General features: G+C 41.3%; 1 protein-coding gene across 3 annotated transcripts in view; it reads left to right on the top strand.

Moving 5' to 3' along the window:
- The window catches only part of LOC115226186 (cytospin-A), a 193,900-nt gene that overhangs the window by 94,812 nt on the left and 77,403 nt on the right, over positions 1–21,685 (top strand). For 2 of the 3 annotated variants that reach the window (XM_036514995.1, XM_029797190.2), the window contains one exon: positions 6,138–6,586. In XM_036514995.1, coding sequence (XP_036370888.1) covers positions 6,554–6,586 — 33 coding nt within the window. In that variant the 5' untranslated portion in view covers positions 6,138–6,553. Of the gene's footprint in view, positions 1–6,137; positions 6,587–7,600; positions 7,624–21,685 lie in introns of all 3 variants that reach the window. The other variant, XM_029797192.2, reaches the window with a different exon arrangement.

Here is a 21,685-nt window from a genome sequence, read left to right as displayed (position 1 = left end):
TATTGCCATGACATGTCAGGCTGCTTTCAAGAAAGAAATGTGTGTGTGTGTGTGTGTGTGTGTGTGTGTGTGTATACTCCCTCTCACACACACAGGAAAATGAAGTGGGGATTGGAGAGACGGAAAGAAGGTTGTCATGGCAACAAATAGAAAAAAAGACACACCAGCTGCACACACACACACACACACACACACACACACAGAGTAATACAAACACATGCAACCACTTTGTTCAGTGAAGCGATGAAGAGCAGTTGCTTTCTGATGTTTAGCCCTAGGCAGGTGTTGATCTGGCAGAATTATGAGGAAAGGCAGCAAGCTGGCTGAATCGTTAGCATGCTGGGCGAAATGCTCAGCAGTATTTGGTCTGCCGTTAAGTTCTGAGTTCAAATTCCGCCAAGGTCGACTTTGCCTTTCATCCTTTCGGGGTAGATTAAATAAGTACCAGTTATGCACTGGGGTCGATATAATTGACTTAATCCGTTTGTCTGTCCTTGTTTGTCCCTTCTGTGTTTAGCCCCTTGTGGGTAGTAAAGAAATAGTTATGAGGAAAGGCGTTCCAGGCATGGCTGTCAGGTTAAGAAGCTTGTTTTTGCAAACACATGGTTCTGGGTTCAGTCCCACAGCACAGCACTTGCACAAGTGTCTTCTGCTATAGCCACGGGCCAATTTAGACCTTGTGGGGGAATTCAGTGGGTGGAAGCATATTGCAAATCTGTGCGGGTGTGTGTGTTCTTTTACTCATTTATTCTTTTACTTGTTTCAGTCATTTGACTGCGGCCATGCTGGAGCACCACCTTTAGTCAAATAAACTGACCCCAGGACTTATTCTTTGTAAGCCTAGTACTTATTCTATCAGTTTCTTTTGCTGAACCGCTAAGTTACGGGGATGTAAACACCAACATCGGTTGTCAAACAATAGTGGTGGGGGGACACACAGACACACAAATACATACACAAGTATATAAATATATATATGACAGGCTTCTTTCAGTTTCCATCTACCAAATCAACTCACAAGCTTTTGGTCGGCCCAAGGCTATAGTAGAAGACACTTGCCCAAGGTGCCACACAGTGGGACTGAACCTAGAACCATGTGGTTGGTAAGTAGGCTTCTTACCGCAGGGGGTTAGTCGATTATATTGACCCCTGTATATCACTGGTACTTAGTTTATCGACCAAAAAGGATGAAAAGCAAAGTCGACTTCAGTGGAATTTGAACTCTGAACATAGCAATGTACAAAATACCACTTTGCGTTTTGCCCAGTGTGCTAATGATACGATCAGCTCCCTGCCTTAAACACTCACTTGATAATGGCAGTTATTTCAATAAATTCTTCATTATTCTCAAAATTAATTGCAACAAAGGCAGTCTATTTCAACAGAAATATCCTAAGCTTCACCTGGCCCCCGGCCATTGCCAGCCTCGCCTGGCCCCCGTGCCGGTGGCATGTAAAAAGCACCATCCGTTCATGGCCGTTTGCCAGCCCCGTCTGGCACGTAAAAAGCACCCACTACACTCACGGAGTGGTTGGCGTTAGGAAGGGCATCCAGCTGTAGAAACATTGCCAGATCAGACTGGGCCTGGTGCAGCCTTGTGGCTTCCCAGACCCCAGTTGCACCGTCCAACCCATGCCAGCATGGAAAGCGGACGCTAAATGATGATGATGATGATGATATAATTTAGCTTCTAAATCTTTCCATCATGTTTATCTTGACCCCTTTGATACAAACCGAAAACCAGTTATGTCTATAGAAATATGGTAAGAAAAGGGTTAAACTGGCTCAAATGGTGAGTTAAGAAGGTTGTAGGAGTCACCACTGCCCTGGGCCGGGTTAGAAGTACTTGTCGAGGCCCCAGTCATCAGTCAAACAGCAGATGATGGTCCTGTGGTTAAGATATTTGGGGTTAGGGTTAGGGTTAGGACTGCCCCCCCACCCTAAAATTGTTATATCAGCCCCCTGGTGTGTGGACACGGTTTGGTGTCGTGTGAAATACTCCTTGTGCTGTGAGGGGGTTTATTCTGCTGGAAATTGGCAGAAGGCAACAGAGAAGAACCACTGCTGTATCATTTCTAAGAAAACCACGAATCATTAGTGTTCAGCATGGAGTTTCATCATCATCATTTAACATCTGTTTCCCGTGTTGGCATGGGTTGGGCAGCTTTATGGGAACTGGTAAAGCCAGGGGCTGCACTTGGTTCTGTAGTCTGCTTTGGTTTGGTTTCTACAGCTGGATGACCTTCCTAACATTGACCACTTTACACAGTGTCCTGGGTGCTTTTTATATGGTGCCATCACCAATGCTTTCTAGGTGATACCTTGGCTGTGATTGTCCAATCCTGAAGCCATTGCACTCAAAAGAGAAAGAATTTTTTTCTGAAACTCTAATAAAGAATTTAATTGGGAGAATTTATTCCAAAACTTCACCCTTATTTGTTTTATATATTGAAATCTTTATCACTTTTTTTTTTTGTAAATAATTTCCTCAGAGAAGTCATTTCTAAAGTGGATAAAGAAATATGTAAATATTTATTTCTCAAATTCACAATTACCTTATTTGATGGCATAAAAATTGTTCAGGTATGCCAAACATACCCCAATTTCAACAAAGTCCATCTCCTCCTCACCAGGGTGGGGACGCTGGCAACAGGTAGTGTCAGAGCTATATATACCGTCAGGAACTTCAGTTCCTGGTAGGGCCACCCAAGGCGGATTGGTCTGACACCGAGTGGTATTAGGGCTACAACCGGCAGACAGGGCTCTGGTGAAAATCCTCGGAGTGTTTGCTTCGGCAATTGGCGGCTCCTCGGTCATTCTGTCCCTGCGTCTGCGGACAATCTGTAGCAAACAGGATGTCTCCTCATGCGGGATTGTTGGGGACCGCTTGTGAAATCCACATATTCCCACGAAACTTCTTCCACGAGTAGAAGAAGCCGACTCAACCCACCCAGGTTGAATATCAGAAAAAGTTTTTAGTATCTTAAAGCATAACTTTGTATATGAGACTTGAAGTGATTTATTTATTTTTTGTAACCTTCTTTTTCTTTTGAAAAAAGTTGGGTAGCTGGTATGCCATGAAATGTGATAATTAAAAAGATAGCCGTTAACTGTTTACCTGTCCAAATCCCTTTCTTAAGTTTGTCCCCAATGTCCATAATTGTTTTCAGACGTTTAGTTATCCTTTGTTTTCATATATTCTGAATATAATTTACTCTAGTGATTAAAATAAAAAATTGGCAATGTCTATCTTATATGTTGCATGGGTGCGAGGGAAGTATGTCCCGAGTATCCTATGTGACACACAAGACAGGCCAAAGGGATAAGCAGTTCTGTTAGGAGAGACAGTTTTGTTATACAAAATGTGTCCTTATATTGGGTCCTTCTGTGACATGAACCTTTTGGCTGTCCAAATCATTTTCATAAGTCTGTCCTAAACATCCATGCTTCTTTTCAGACTTTTTGTCAGCCAATCAAAAGCAAAATCAAATTTGATGACTGGCGTCTGTACTAGCAGGGTGCAAAGAGCACCATACAAGCGTGATCATTGACAGAGCGGCTAACCGGCTTCCATGCCAGTGGCACTTAAAAGGCACCATTCAAGCGTGATCGTTACCAGCGTCGCCTTACTGGCACTTGTGCCCGTGCTAGCAGGGTACCAAGAGCACCATCCGAGTGTGATTGTTGCGAGAGCAGCCAACTGGCTTCCGTGCCAGTGGCACGTAAAAGGGCACCCTTCGAGCATGATTGTTACCAACATCACCTTACTGGCACCTGTGCCGGTAGCATGTGTAAAAAGATTCGAGCGAGGTCATTGCCAGAACCGCCTGACTGGCCCCCGTGCCTTGGCACGTAAAAAGCACCCACTACACTCTCGGAGTGGTTGGCATTAGGAAGGGCATCCAGCTGTAGAGACTCTGCCAGATCAAGATTGGAGACTGGTGCAGCCATCTGGCTCACCAGCCCTCAGTCAAAATCGTCCAACCCATGCTAGCATGGAAAGCGGACGTTAAACGATGATGCTTGTTTCATATATTCTGAGTAAAATAAAGCTTTCCTAAGTCCCGAGTTACTGTCCGTAATTGGAGAAAGAAACTGGGAATGTGTATCATCATATGATGCATGGATGCCAGAGAAATATGTCCTGTCTCTCATATTAGGGTCAGACAGGAGAGGCCTAGGGTTGAGCAGTTCTTTTGGAAGAGACAGCCTTAGTGTGATGCTGGTGAATTTGTGTTATACCCAAAGTGTCTTTACGGTGGGGCCATCTGCAACGTCAGCCTTTTGCCTGTCCAAAGCATTTCCATAACATTGCCCTGAATGTCTACACTTGTTTACAGAGTTTTTGTTAGTCTTTGTTTCATCATCATCATTTACCACATGTCCATGCTGCAATTTTGCTCGGTTTCATGGGTCTTCTTCTCAAGCATGACATGATGCCAAAGGTCTCAGTCATTGCTTCCATGAGGCCCAACACTCGAAAGGAACACAACCACCTTGCCTCGGTGACTCCCGTTCAAAAGGAACTCAGCTTCCTCACCTCCATGAGGCCCAACACTTGAAAAGAACTCAGCTATTTTACCTCCATGTGGCCCAAGGAGCTCAACCACTTTGCCTCCACGAGGCCAAACACTCAAAATACTCAGCCACTTTGCCTCTGTGAGGCCCTGAGTAATATAAAGGTTTCTTTCCATAAGTTCCAAATTACTCTTGTAATTGAAAAAAGAAATTGGGAATGTGATGCTGCATGGATGACGAAGACTGTTTTGTGGATCACATTTGAGAGACGGGACAAAGCAAACGATTGAATAAGGTTTCAAAAATAAATTTCAATAAGTTTTTGTTACATCAAACACACTTTTTTTTGTGTGTGTTTAAAAATAAAGTGATGGGAGAAACAATGACAGGCATGGAAAGGGGGTGGGGAGGGAGTAATGTGAGAGAAACAATGACAGGCAGTTATATATTGGTTGTTGGTAAAGTGCTTGAATAGGGTTATGGAGCGGGGGGGGGGGAGTAAACACCAAGGATAGCAACTTGGTCGTTAGATTTATAGACTGACAAAATACATAGCAGTTTGGAATAAGAGGCACCAGTGTGGATGTGTGAAAAAGTTTGCTTCCCAACCATATGGTCCTGGGTTCAGTTCCACTGCGTGGCACCTTGGGCAAGTGTCTTCTACTATAGCCTTGGGCTGATCAAACAAACCCTTGTGAGCAGATTTGGCAGACAGAAACTAAAAGAAGCTGGAGATTCGATCGGAATCTCCTACAAGACAACTTGGAATCCCTTGTTAACTCCCTTGGCCCAATGAGTAGCTAGCGGATTAGCCCTCGTTTGGATAATTATTACTGCCAATGATCTGCTACCTATGAAACACATGTAGCCTGGATTTTGTCTGCTTCACTTATGTGTGTGTGCGTGTATAGTTTTATCCCTCATCACCACTTAACAACTGGTGATGGTTTGTTTACATCCCCATAGCTTTTGTCAAAAGAGAACAATAGCAGAGCCAGACTTCAAAAACAAAAAAAAAGAAGTCCTTGACTAAAAATTCTTCAAGATGGGGCTTGGTGCTCTATCATGGCCACAGTCAATTGACAGAAGCAGCTATTGATGTGATTGACTAAAAGAAAAACACTCTAAGAAGCAGTGCCCCAGCATGGCCAAAATGTGGTAAATGGCAAGTTCTTTTTTTTTTCTTTCCCTCTCTTGTTTTTATTGTTGTTTTTAGTTATTGGACATTGGCTATTCCGGGACACCATTTTGAAGGTTTTAAGCGGACGAATCAACCTTTGGAATTTCTTTTAAATCTGGTATTTATTCCATCAATCTATTTATGCCAAACTGCTAAGTCAGAGGGATGTGAACAAACCAACACCTGTTGTCAAGCAGTGTGGGGTTAAAACAAATAGATGCACACATTTGCCTATGATGGGCTTCCATACAGTTTCTGCCTTCTAAATCCACTAACAACGCTCAAATATATTCAATGCCATTTGCCCAAGGTGCTACTCGATGGGATTGAACCTGAAACCTCATAGTTGGGAAGTGAATTTCTTAACTGCACTACTTGGCTTGTTTTTTTTTTGTTTTATTTCGTTAATCTTTCATTTTATTTTTCTATTTAATTCCAGGTGTCCCCTGTTGTCCGGCTGTCTTCGTCATGATGAAGTCGTTAGCAAAGATTCAGTCTGTCATCGTCATCAGATAGTTTTACCTCATCTCGCCTCTTGCCCATTGTCCATTGTCTCTGAGAGAATGGACTGGGCGTTGCTGGTTTTACGACGATGGCAAAGTTTGGCTGACCGTAACACAACCCAATAAAGGGTCACGCAAACGGGCTCACAAACAAACAAAAAATAAGAGAAAAAACCCTAAATAAAAAGTGGAAAAAAACTACAGGAAAAACAAGTTAAAAAAATTATATATATAAAAAATTAATTAACTGTGGAACAATTAGTGACTCCCCCTCTTCCCCCCAATATTACTCCGGAACAACAAGAAAACCCCTTTACGAAAATCTCAACAACAGAAATAACATTTTTTAACCATGCCTCCAAAGCAGGGCTCACTTCCACAGAAGGTAAGGGACCACATCTCTATCTCTTTTTTTTTTTTTTGTATCTCCTTTTCTTCTCTCTCTCTCTCTCTCTCTCTCTCTCGATTTTCTTTCTCTTCTCTCTTTTCCTCTTCTCTTTTTTCTCTCTCTCTTCTCTCTCTCTCTCTCCTCTTTCTCTTCTCTCTTCCCTTTTTCTTTCTCTTACCTTTCTCCCCTCTCTTTCTCTTCTCTTTTCTCTCTCTCTTTTCTCTCCCTTTCTCTTCTCTCTCTTTTCTCTCCCTTTCTCTTCTCTCCCTTTCTCTTCTCTCTCTTTCTCTTCCCTCTTCTCTTTCTCTTCCCTCTCTCTTTCTCTTCTCTCTTTTCCTCTTCCCTTTTTTCTCTTTCTCTTATCTCTCTCTTTTCCTCTTCCCTTTTTTCTCTTTCTCTTATCTCTCTCTTTTCTCTCTCTTCCCTCTCTTTTTGTTTCTCTTACCTCTCTCTTCTCGCTCTCTCTTTTCTCTACCTTTCTCTTCCCTCCTCTTCCCTCTCTCTTTCTCTTTTCTCCCTCCTCTTTCTTTCTCTCCTCTCTCTTTCTCTTCTCGTCTCTTTTCTCTTTCTTTTTCTCTTCTCTCTTTTCTCTCTCTTCTCTCTTTTCTCTCTCTCTCTTCCTTCTTCTCTCTCTCTCTCTCTTCTCTCTCTTCTCTCTCTCCTCTTGTAATTTTAATTTGTGTGTGTGTATTTATATATTTATATATATATGTATATATATATCTTCTTGCCTGTCCTTTATTGACAAAAGCCATTCACAGATGACTAAATCATTAGCACTTAATGAAGAACAAACAGACTTATATGGTCTTCCCCCACCCCACCCCACTGTAATAACAAGAATCATTTTTTAATGATGCTCCGGCCAAGACAAAAAGTCCCTCCTCTCTCGCTCTCTCTCTCTCTCTATTTCTTTCTCTCTCTATTTCCTCTCTCTCTCTCTCTATCTCTCTCTCTCTATTTCTTTTTATACGTCTATAATATAAATTTATTTTTATTATATTTGCAAAGCTGTCTTGCCGATAACTGAGGATGTAAGTACCTTTACAAAATCACCAATATGTAAACAGCTCCACCCAGCATACCAATATAACGCCACCCCACCACCACCGTAATCAATGCCAACCGTTATCCTTAAACCCGTGGCTTCTAATCTCCTTCCTTTCCAAGCTTTGATCAATCTCATCATGGCAACCACCCCCAACTTTCTTTATGCTCTCTCTCTCTTTCGTATCCAACCAAATTGGCCTTCTGGATTTCCATTTCAAGTTAAACTTTAATTAATATTAATTAACCAAATTGAAAATAAAAAAAAAAGAAATAAAAGGTTCTCAGCATACTAAACAGTAACTGTGTATTTGTTAACTTTCTAAATTATCAGACTGATTAAATTTTTCATAAGAGAAGAAGCATTATTAATAAATTTAAATAAAAAAAACATTCATGGTAAGAGGTTTTCTTGCCAATCACATGGTTTTGGGTTCAGTCCCACTATATGGCAGAGAGTGTACTAATCTGGATTTGAACCAGGTACCTGTGTTTCTGAACTTAGTTTAGTGTTTATTTCCAATATTTACACTAACAATCAATAAGTTTAATCTCTGACCCAAGAATAAGACGCCTGATGACTGTCACAGATCAAAGTGACTGAAAAATAGTTTAGATGACCCATCGTATGTATGTGTGTGTGTGTACATACGTGTACATATTTGTGTGTCTGTTTGTTTGTCTTTGTCCTTGTGTCATTGCTTGACAACCGATGTTGGTGTGTTGACGTCCCCATAACTTAATGGTTTGGCAAAAGAGACCAATAGAATAAGTACAAGGCTTACAAAGGATAAGTCCTGGGGTCAAATGAGTGAAACAAGTAAATATAAATGTAAATACATGGTTTGATCAATAAGTATCCGGACTGTTGCCATAGTAACGAGGCTAAGGCATGCAGAGTAAAACCGGTGGGCACAGACTGACCTTGACCTCTGCTGTCCATGTGTGCTAAGTTTTAATGTTCTAGCTCACTTTCCCTGTTTACAGCAGTGCTTGGAAGGAAGGTGTGTAGCATGTGATTGGAAGGAAGGTGTGTATATATGTGATTGGAAGGAAGGTGTGTATATATGTGCTTGGAAGGAATGTGTGTATATATGTGCTTGGAAGGAAAGTGTGTATGTATGTGCTTGGAAGGAAGGTGTGTATATATGTGCTTGGAAGGAAGGTGTGTATATATGTGCTTGGAAGGAAAGTGTGTATATATGTGCTTGGAAGGAAGGGGTGTATATATGTGCTTGGAAGGAAGGTGTGTATATATGTGCTTGGAAGGAAGGGGTGTATATATGTGCTTGGAAGGAAGGGGTGTATATATGTGCTTGGAAGGAAGGTGTGTATATATGTGCTTGGAAGGAAGGGGTGTATATATGTGCTTGGAAGGAAGGTGTGTATATATGTGCTTGGAAGGAAGGGGTGTATATATGTGCTTGGAAGGAAGGTGTGTATATATGTGCTTGGAAGGAAGGTGTGTATATATGTGCTTGGAAGGAAGGTGTGTATATATGTGTGTGTGTATGTGTATATATCTTATTTTCTACTTGTTTCACTCATGAGACTGTGGCCATACTGGAGCACTGCCATGAAGAATTTTAGATGAATCAACCCCAATACTTTCTTTTTTCTTAACCTGGTACATAATGCTAGTGGATTCATTTGCTGAACTGCTAAGTTATGAGAATGCAAACATACCAACACTAGTTGTCAAGCAGCAGTGGGGGGGGGGCACACACACACACACACACACACACAACGGGCTTCTTTCCATTTCCATCTACCAGACCCACTTTCAAGGTTTTGGTCACCTGAGGCTATAAGTAGATGACACTTGCCCTAGGTGTCATGCAGTGGGACTGAACCCAGAACCATGTGGTTCGGAAATAAACTTCTCGTTTCACAACCAAACCCGCACCACACACACACACATACACACACACACACACACACACACACACACACACACACACAGAGTAAAATTGACTAATTCTAATCTAGTACACACCCAGCAATGAGACACCTGTTGGTGATTGGAAATTAAACAAATATATAAAACACGTGTTTCATCTCTCTAATGAGGTTAATTAGTCTTAAAATTTCTTATCTTAATTAGCAACTCATCCTAAACATTTAAATAACAAGATACTCACTTGTATTAATTAACATTAAAATAGTGTGTGTGTGTGTGTGCTCATGCCCACACACACACACAAACACACAAACACAAACACACACACACACAGACACACACACAAACACTCACAAACACTCACATACACTCACAAACACTCACAAACACACACACACACACAAACACTCACATACACACACGCACAAACACACACACACGCACAAACACACACACACGCACAAACACACACACACACAAACACACACAAACACACACACACAAACACATACAGACAACACACACACATACACACACACACGCACAAACACACACACACGCACACACACACACACACAAACACATACAGACACACACACACACATACACACACACACGCACAAACACACACACACACACACACACACACACACACACACACTTATTATCTGAGCAGATCCTCTGTGTGTTTTATGTGTGTTTTTTTCTATGAAATCTATTCTCCTCCTGCCTAACCTATCTCTCTCTCTCTTTTGACATTTCATATCTCTCCCATGAGAAGTTCTGGCAGGAAATGGTTTAGAATTCTCTCTCTCTCTCTCTTCTCCCCCCCCCCCCCTTCTCTTCCTCTTGGTACAAAATTGATTCCATTCACAGAATTATTTCTATTAACATTTTTGTCTGGCACTGAACATCCCTTTTTTCTTTTTTCCTATTTGTTTTCTGCTGTTTTACCCCCCCCCCTACATCATTCTAATCTCTCCCTCTCTCTATGTAATCTCTCTGTTTTTCTTTCTTTACATCTCTCTCTCTCCCCCAATTTTTGGTCTGTCTCCATATCTTCCTTAATCTTTCTAAAACTATTTATCTCTTTCAGCTTTACTCTCTCTCTCTCTCTCTCTCTCTCTCTCTCTCTTAGTCTGTTAGTTTCTGTCTATTTTTATCAATATGTATCTATCTTTCTGTCTCTCTCTCTCTTTCTTTACCTATCTCCCTCTCTACCTACCTCTCCCTCTCTCAACAAAATACAGACCTGTAGGTAACTTACTGCATGTGAAAATCTAGTTTATCCATCGATTCAATAGAGCGTACCCCAACCAATCTTTCCTGGAACCCCAGAATTCCATGAGATTAGGAATTCACAGTAATTAGCGATAATTTGGTTAAATATACACAGATGTGTTTCGTTTTGTTTAATTACTTTTAATTATCTTATAACGATGTACAACATATTCACTGCGGTAGAGGAATCCTAGCACACTTTTGCCAGTAAAAGGACTTTACAGGGGATGGGGAATGACCTTAATAGGGGATTGAAAGGGAATTTAGGCTACACAAGGTCTTGGTTAACCCTTTTGATACCCATTTCTTTATTACCCACAAGGGGCTAAACACAGGGGGGACAAACAAGGACAGACATAGGTATTAAGTTGATTACATCGACCCCAGTTACGCACTGGTACTTAATTTATCGACCCCGAAAGGATGAAAGGCAAAGTCGACCTCGGCGGAATTTGAACTCACAACGTAACGCAGACGAAATACTGCTAAGCATTTCGCCCGGCGTGCTAGCGTTTCTGCCAGCTTGCCGCCTTTTGATACCAATCCACCTGAGACCACCCCCACTGGTTCTATGATACAAACTTCCTGTTTTAAACTGATCTCAAAACCTTCCCTCAAAATTCCATGTTCATTTATGTTCCAAACAACAGATTAATAATGGCAAGGTTATTTTTACCAAATTCTTCATTATTCTCAAAATGAATTGCAACAAAGGCAGTGTAATTCTACAGAAATCTCCCAGTCATCTGATTCAGCCTTCCGGATCTTTCCATTAATATTTGTCTTAACCCTTTCGATACCAACCCATCTGAGACTGGTTCTGTGATACATGCTTCCTGTTTTAATATTTTACCAAATTCCTGTTTATTTTCAAAATATGTTAACAAAAGGATTAAGATGAAGATTCTTTAATCTTCTTTGTGGCATCTGAAGGATTTCTTGCTGCCTATTTTTCAATGACAGTTTTAGGATTTCTTTAATCCCTTCAGAGAAACAAAGACAGAAAAGGCCTTTATGTAGGGCTTTCCTGAGACATAGAATGGATTTCAAGGATTTCCCCCCTCAATAAATTTTATATTAGAAGAAGCAACTTGGTTTCTTTCTCTAATATTCGGATCTTTTCGGTTTGACCGGCAGTTTTTAAAAATAATTTCCACGTAACTAAACACTTTTAAACTTCGTATACTGGTAGAATGTGTTTATAAAACATCTTTTTCTCTTGGCTTTATTGAGAAAATTCTATGGTTTGTAAGATATTTGTTGTTTTTTTTCTTCAATTTCTGCAATTTCAACCAATCAATGATGTCTATTGAGGTAAAAAAAAACATTCTGTGCTGTATGAATATGTCCCTCGTTTAAGAAACAGATTGGTTTTATTTACATTTCTGAAGAAAAAAAGATACCCTTCCCCCTACCCCGAACCCTAAAACAGATTGAAATGCAATAGATCAATACTAGGGTCATAATTATGGGTGACAATTTCATGTGACACCGCTAGAAAAAACTGCCGTTCAAACCGAAAAGACCCTAATATTCTATGTAGTTCAGCCTTTTAGCATCCGGATTCCCCTGTCAAATATAATGCGTATTGTTTTCAATTAATCCTGCATTATCTCATAGCTTTTGATGATGCGATTGCTCATTTGAAGGAGAGCATTGTATGGGAAGTGTGAGAGGCTGGATCTGGCCAATTTGAATATAAAACAAGTAGAAATATTTTGGCCGGATGTAGTCAGTTTAAGCAGTAAAGGGCTAACCTGCTTCTGGCCACTGAGACCTGTTCTTTCTGAGAGTGTTGTTGCGAAAAATCTGCAAAAGTGGAAATGTGGAAAACGAAATAGGGAAAACAAAATAGGGAGCAAAATAGTAAATTGGGGGTTTATAGAAGTAAATTAAGGGTCCATGACAAAATTATGTGTTTGATGTATTTGTTGCAAGGAACAGCAAGGTCTCTTTTTCTACCGTTTTAACATCATTCTGGCACTGAAATGTTCTCCTAGTGAATGTAATTTCAAACCTACACAAGGAAATGTGGGAAGAACACAATAGGAATCTGGAAAGAAGTATCTATAAAGCAAGTTTTTTTTTTCTTTTTTCTTTTTTTTTTTGTCTTGGTGACCCTGTCAGTGCAGGTGCCACTCTAAAGGCACCCCAGTCCACACTGTAAAGTGGTTGGTGTTGTGAAGGGCATCCAGCTGTAAAAACCTTGCCACAACTGACCTCGCCTGTGCTGGTGCCACATAAAAAGCACTAAGTCCACTCTGCTGAATGGTTGGTGTTGTGAAGGGCATCCAGCTGTCAAAATCCTGCCAAAACAGTCACAGAAGTCTGGTGCAGGCTTGTGGTACCGTCCCATCCATGGAAGGCAGATGTTAAATGATGAATGGCTACAGGGTGGGGGAACCACCAGAATAAAATGGTAATCAAAGGGGTCGATAGAAAGAAAAACAGTCAGGAAGCATTGACCTAAATCCAAGGCAGAATCTGTGTTAATTATGATTAATAACCCTGCTTTTCCGAAACTGGCAGACAGAAAAACAAAAAAGAGAATATTGATTTCCTTACAAAATCACAAGATCTGAATGCTTGTGTGTGTGTGTGTGTGTGTGTGTGTGTGTCTGCATGTACTTTTCTGTTTGCATTTGTCTGTGTATATATGTTTGTTTTTGGATGCGTACATGTGTGAGCATATGTATATGGGCATGTGTATATGTATATATATGTCTACGTGTGTGTGTATGTATATTTATAGTGCTGGTGTATTATGTATATTATAGACCGGCAATAAAATATTGCCAGTTACCAGTCCACTCCGTAGCATGGTTGGTGACAGAAAGGGCATCCAGCCATGACCCTGCCAAAAATGAGGCACATCCAACTCATTCAAGGAGGGATATCGCTGAACAAGAGCCGATTCCAACCATGACAAACCCTATCCAACATATACTAGCATCGAATGGAAAATTGATCCTCAAATATATATTAGGCTTCCTTACAGTTTCTTTCTACCAATTTTTACTAATGGTCAGTCTGAGGTACTGCAAAGTGGAATTGAAACCTGATGCCTCATGGTTGCAATATGAATTTATTAACTGCACTTGTAGCTTCTTTAATCTTTCACTTTGGCCATGCTGGGGCACCACCTTGAATTTTTAGTCGAGCTGGCTGTGAATAATTAGCTTTCTGGATGAAATGCTTAGCGGTGTCTCGCCCGTTGCCACATTCTGAGTTCGAATTCCACCGAGGTTGACTTTGCCTTTCATCCTTTTGGGGTCGATTAAATAAGTACCAGTTGAACACTGGGGTCGATGTAATCGACTCTTCCCCTCCTCCCCCAAGCTGCCCTTGTGGCAAAAATTTGAAATAATAATTATTATAAATAAGGCAGCGAGCTGGCAGAATCGTTAGCACACCAGGCAAAATACTTAACAGTATTTCGGCTGCCACTTCATTCTGAGTTCAAAACCTGCCAAGGTCAACTTTGCCTCTCATCCCTTCAGGGTCGATAAAAAAAGTACCAGTGGGACACTGGGGTCGATGTAATTGACTTACCCCATCCCTGAAATTGCTGGCTTGTGCCAAAATTTGAAATCATCATTATTATTATTATTTTTGTTGTTGTTATAATATACGGTGATGCGCTGGCAGAATCGTTAGCAGACCGGGTGAAATGCTTTGTGGCATTTTGTCCGTTTTTACATTCTGAGTTCAAATTCCATTGAGTTTGATTTTGCCTTTCATTCTTATCATCATCATCATCATCATTTAACGTCCGTTTTCCATGCTAGCATGGGTTGGACGGTTCGACCGGGGTCTGGTAAGCCATGGAGGCAGCACCAGTCTCTATGAGTCGGACGGTTCGACCGGGGTCTGGTAAGCCATGGAGGCAGCACCAGTCTCTATGAGTCGGACGGTTTGACCAGGGTCTGGTAAGCCATGGAGGCAGCACCAGTCTCTATGAGTCGGACGGTTTGACCAGGGTCTGGTAAGCCATGGAGGCAGCACCAGTCTCTATGAGTCGGACGGTTTGACCGGGGTCTGGTAAGCCATGGAGGCTGCACCAGGCTCTAGTCTGAATTGGCAGTGTTTCTACAGCTGTTTCTAACGCCAACCACTCTGTGAGTGTAGTGGGTGTTTTTTACGTGCCACCGGCACAGGGGGCCAGAGCAGGCTGGCAAACAGCCACGAACGGTTGGTGCTTTTGATAAATCAGTACCAGTAGAACACTGGGGTCAATGTAATCGATAGTCCCCCTCCCCCAAAATTTCAGGCCTTGTGCTTATAGCAGAAAGTATTGTTGTTGTTGTTTTGTTTAACTTCCCATTGGTGCGATGATGTGTTTGCCCTTATCAACACTCCAATCATGACCACCACTATTTTCATAATGGTGATGAGTCACTGGTCTTATCTGCATGGAATTCCTCCACATAGTTTGGTGTTGTCGAGGCACGGGGTGGGGTGGGGGGGTTGCATGCCTCGTTATCTTAGGTATTACATCTCTAGAATGTTTTTATGTGCATATATTTATATACATATGGGTTTGTGGGGTGGGCGGGTGTATATGCATGCATGTATAGGGATGGCCGGTGAGAGATATATTGTGTGTGTATATATGTATGTGTAGAGAGACAGTGAGAGTTGTGTGTGTATGTCATAAATATATATATATATATATACACACACATACATAAATATAAGAGGGAACCACTGTGTGGAAACTCTTACGCTAGAAAGAGACCCGAATTTACTGAATCTCAGTTTTTTATATGCTAGACCACTGGTGTTAAATTGATGTTATAAAATTAATAACCAATTTTTCACCCTCATTTTGATTTTAGATATATATATATATATATATATATATATATATATATATTACTCTTACTCATTTACTCTTTTAGTTGTTTCAGTCATTTGACTGCAGCCATGCTGGAGCACCGCCTTTAATCAAGCAACTCGATCCCGGGACTTATTCTTTGTAAGCCCTGTACTTATTCTATCGGTCTCTTTTGCCGAACCACTAAGTGACGGGGACATAAACACACCAGCATCAGTTGTCAAGCAATGCTAGGGGGACAAACACAGACACACAAACATACACACATACATACATATATATACATATATACGACAGGCTTTTTTCAATTTCCGTCTGCCAAATCCACTCACAAGGCTTTGGTCGGCCCAAGGTGGTAGTAGAAGACACTTGCCCAAGGTGCCATGCAGTGGGACTGAACCCGGAACCATGTAGTTGGTAAGCAAGCTACTTACCACACAGCCACTACTGCGCCTATATATATACATGCATACACACACACACACACACTGTAAAATAAAATGTGTGTGTGTAATATTTAGTGTCCTTGCTGATAAACATGACATTGGAAAAAAATAATTGTGGAGTGGCCATCAATATATTTCATCATATATATATATGTGTGTGTGTGTGTGTGTGTATGTATGTATGTATGTATGTATGTATATACATATATATGATGTTGGAACAAACAGGAAAAATAGGACTTGAAATATGAGTATGTGTATATTTTTATTAATATTTATCAGACATAACAGGGTGATTCAAGTTCCAAGAGCTTCGTGCGTTGGCACTCACCAAAGTTTGGTAAGTGCCTCTGCACAAACCTCTTGCACCTTGAGTCACTCTGTTGCTTCCGCTAAATATTGATAAATATCTATATACATATGTATGTATGTATGTATGTACGTATATATATATGTATGTATATATATATATGTATGTATGTATGTACGTATATATATATGTATGTATATATATATATGTATGTATGTATGTATGTATATGTATGTATCTATATATATGTGTATGTATGTATATATATATGTATATGTATGTATATATATATATAGATAGATAGATATGTTTATTAGCCACACAGGGCTGGACAAAGACTGGACAAATTACAAGGTAGACATTTCTTTTGGGGATAAAAAAGGGGGTTTGGTTTTCGATCAAAAGGGATCGTAAAAAGATATACATACATAGATAGACAGATATATACATAGATAGACAGATATATACATAGATAGACAGATATATACATAGATAGGTAGATACATACATATATATATATATATATATATATATGAGAGAGAGAGAGATTTACATATACACACATACACTCACATTCTTGTATATGTAGGAGTACCTGCTTATACACATACACACACGTACATTCCTCTACTGATGGTGAATATAATGTCAGTGAGAGGCTGTGTCCATCCTTTGTGCTTGTAAGATGTCCAGCAGTGACGCAGTTCATTGTACAAGATGAGGACTACGTTGTGAATGGGACGGAAGATGCAGACAACAGCTTGGGACTACTTCGTAGCTTGGAGGTATGTGTGCATACATATATATACATGTATTTCTCTTTCTCTCTTTTACTTGTTTCAGTCATTTGACTGCGGCCGTGCTGGAGCACCGCCTTTAATCGAGCAAATCGACCTCAGGACTTATTCTTTTTTTGTAAGCCCAGTACTTATTCTATCGGTCTCTTTTGCCGAACTGCTCAGTGACGGGGACATAAACACACCACCACCGGTCGTCAAGCAATGCTAGGGGGACAAACACAGACACACAAACACGCATATATATATATATATATATATATACATATATATACGACGGGCTTCTTTCAGTTTCCGTCTACCAAATCCACTCACAAGGCTTTGGTCGGCCCGAGGCTATAGTAGAAGACACTTACCCAAGGTGCCACGCAGTGGGACTGAACCTGGAACCATGTGGTTGGTAAGCAAGCTACTTACCACACAGCCACTCCTGCACCTATATATAATATATGTATGTGTTTATTCTTTTATTCGAGTTTCAGTGATTTGACTGTGGCCATGATGGAGCACCACCCTGTGTTTTGGTCAAGCAATTCGACTCCCAGCACTTATTTTTAAGCCTTGTACTTATTCTATTGGACTCGTTTGTCAAACTGCTAAATTATGAGAACATAAACACACCAACACCGGTTGTCAAATGATGGTGGGGTGACAAACATGAACACACACACACGCCTACCTATTAATGCGTCGCCCAGCTTTAACACCGTCCGGTGCTTGATAGATTCAAAGTGCGAGTATTTCATCGATTCAGTTTTGCGGGTTTGAAAATATAAAGCTATTCTGTTCTTCCCACATCCCTTCACCAATTCCTGGGGCCCTGTGAAGGGGTGATGGTTACGACGTTTCCATTTCCAAGCGGAAACGAAAATGGAAAATAAGAACGAAATAACGTTGAAACGAAATTCGAGGCTGAATTATGCAGGGGAGATAACTTCGATCTTTGATGTAAGTTTGTGTGTGTGAGGACGCATGGCTCAGTGGTACTTACTTGTACTTGAGGCGACATTCACCCTGGGTGGGTTGAGTCGGCTTCTTCTACCACCCTCGAGCCATCTCGAACCATGGCAGCCCACGCACGACGGTCCTGCGCCAGTTCACTGGAGATAGCGAGCCAGTCACGGTTCCATCGGCACAGGCCGACCACCTTCGGACCCGTGAACACGGAGAGGTCCTCCTTGATCGTCGTAACCCAGGTCTTCAGCTGCCCACCCGCACGTTTCCGCCAGTTGGGAAGTGGAGTCGGGAGAAGGACATCACGGCTCAGTTCACCCACCGGACGCCTACATGCATGGCCAAACCACCGCAAGTGCCGTTGCAGAAGGACAGATGGAAGGGGCCGCAGAGACAGGCGATGTCGGAGATTGGTGGTGGGAACACGATCCACCCGACGGCAGCGAAGAATGCACCGGAGGCAGTCATCGGCTCAGCGGTTAGGCTGTTGCACTCACGATCGCAGTTTCGATTCCTAGACCGAGTGCTGCGTTGTCTTCTCGGGCAAAACACATCATTTCATGTTACTCTGCGATCACTTCCACACCTGACGCGTGCTACACCGCGCACCTGTTCAGGCAACACCGATTTGATCTCTTACAAAACCAAATCATTTGTGCAGGTCGCTCGCCAAATGCTGGATGCTCATACACCGTCTTCGACGGCTTTTAGTCATTTGACTGCGGCCATGCTGGAATGATTCCACGAAGGGTTTTAGTCGCACAGATCGACTCCTCTGTTAGTTTTATTTTCTAGGCACAGACATGGTTGTGTGTTAAGAAGATTGCTTACCAACCACATGGTTCTAGGTTCAGTCGCACTGCGTGGCACCTTGGGCAACTATCTTCTATAGCCTCAGGCCTACCAAAGCCTTCTGAGTAGATTTGGTAAACGGAAACTGAAAAGGATTCCGCCGTCTATGTGTGTGTGTATATATATATGTTGAAAGAAATGGTAAGACAATGAAAGAGACCTGGATATTATGTAAATAGAGGAATTTATCTGTAAATGTAATACGAGACAATTATTCGTTAGCCATGATAAAACTCCGAGTTTCGGATGTCGAGGTGGAAGTCCACGCCGCCATCTCTTCAGTTATCCGGACATCGGAAGAAATGACCGTTATACAAAGGGAAATTACTGTGTGATTGACCGTTATTAAGACAAAAGAGCTATTTGAATGACCGCTAAGTAAGGGGAAGGAGTAAGAGTAAGGGGGTAAAAATGTTCATAGTATTCGCGTAAGCTCTCATGTCCATACCTACACATGCACGCCCACACACCCTATAAGTATACACTCATCCACCCTCACTTGAAACACACACATTCTCACCTACACCTTTCGCCAAATATATATATATTTATATATATATATAAATATATATATACACACACACACACACAATCCCCCTACACACACGCGCGCACCAAAAAGGTTCATACACACGTCCATATACGCACATGCACAAGAAAAAGCAGGGCTAAAGGCAAAATACAGGAAAATGTGTAAAAATGTATTAAAAAAAACAAGTAAAACATGTCTAATTACGCACATACTCGTATGCACGCACACACACACATCTATATACGAACATACCCGCACACACGCACACATTGTGCGCGCGTGTGGATGTGTGGATTTTCACCCCGACATCCGAAACTCGGAGTCTAATCATGGCTACCAAATAATTGTCATATATATATATATATATATATATATACATACGTGTGTTTGAGTCCCCCCCCCCAATCGCTTGACAACCGATGTTGGTGTGTGTTTACGTCCCCGTTATGCTAGCAGTTCGGCAAAGACAACCGATAGAATAAGTATTAGGCTTACAAAGAATAAGTCTTGGGGTCGATTTGTTCGACTAAAGGCGGTGCTCCAGCATGGTCGCAGTCAAATGACTGAAGCAAGTAAAAGGAGTAAAAGACTTTTCTATAATTCCTACTTTTTGCCGAACCGCTAGATTACATGGACGTAAACTAACCAACACCGTCTCATGGCTATGACACGTGCGCGCGACGAACTTATTTGAGTCTCTGTTCTACCACATCCTCTCAAGGCTTTGGTCGATCTGGTGCTATAGTAGAAGACAGTGCCCACAGTGAGACTGAACCCGGAACCATGTGGTTGGGAAGCAAGCTTCTTACCACACAGCCACGCCTCCACACACACACACACAATGTCTGTGTTTAGACTTGTCTGAATTCGTTTATTCCCTGAAAGTCAGCTGTGGGACAAATAGGGGTTTGTAAAATATTCTGAATCGAGAGGAGGGATCGATACGATCTACTAAGAACCTTTGAAGTGATGCCCCAGCATGGCCACGCTATCTTGACTGAAAACAATAAGGTTAAAACCCAGAACACCACTCATGCATGGCATATGTCGTTCTGGTTCAACCGTTAGTCTTATGTTTAGAATCAGTATAAAACGTCACATTACAAGGGAACTAACTCTAAAGTCTCTCAGTTGATTTGCGGACCTGTTAATAAATTGAGTTGCTTCCCATCGACTTCATTTACTTCAGTGGATCCGCCTTCAAAATTAATCATTCTTTATCTCTCTATATATAAATGGCAAAATGTCTGCATGCGTGTCCTTTATACAAATCCGCAATTTTTCAGTTAGAGGGCTCACACTTTCTATGGTCATTCAAAACCGTCCAAGGGTGGCCGTGCACATCTTTACATTTCCCCAGTCACCCCGCAAAGCCATTAAAAAATCAACAGGAGTGTGACGAAAGATCTCTGGCCAAAACAAGATTAAGATTAATGTAAAATATAAATAACGCTGAAGCAAAGTAACACCAAATATATAGTGCGTGTGTTTTTATTTGTTAAACTGGCAAAATGACCATTCTTTGGATATTGTTTCCTTTAAAAGAGGGTTCAGATACAAACATGAAAAATATGGTTGATGAATTAACATGTTGATTGTCAGTGTTGAGTTCATCATACTAAATGAGTTGATTTCGCATCACAGAGTCTTCTGTGAGGTGAGATAACGGATTTGTTGAATATATTTGTTGTTGAGCAACAGGTCAACGTGATTCGAGCAGGACGATGGTAAAAACCGTTCAAGCCATTGCCATCCTGTCGTGTTTATATTTGGACATGGTATATGTCCCTCATTTAAGAAACAGATTGGATTTATTTACATTTCTGAAGAAAAAAAAGATACCCTTCCCCTACCCCTAACCCTAAAACAGATTGAAATGCAATAGATCGATACTAGGGTCATAATTATGGGTGACAATTTCATATGACACCGCTAGAAAAAACTGCTGTTGAAACGGAAAAGATCCCTGATGTGTATACACACGCACACAAATGTGCACATGCATACACACACACAAGCATGATCGAATGCACACACACACACACACACACACACAAAAGTGTGTTCGTATACGCACACACACACACGTCTGCTTAACAAACAGCACACCGAAATTTAGAAAATTCATCCACCCATATCT

This window comes from Octopus sinensis, linkage group LG29 (assembly GCF_006345805.1).
Source record: "Octopus sinensis linkage group LG29, ASM634580v1, whole genome shotgun sequence".
NCBI lineage: Eukaryota > Metazoa > Mollusca > Cephalopoda > Octopoda > Octopodidae > Octopus > Octopus sinensis.
This window is presented reverse-complemented; position numbering and strand designations above follow the sequence as displayed.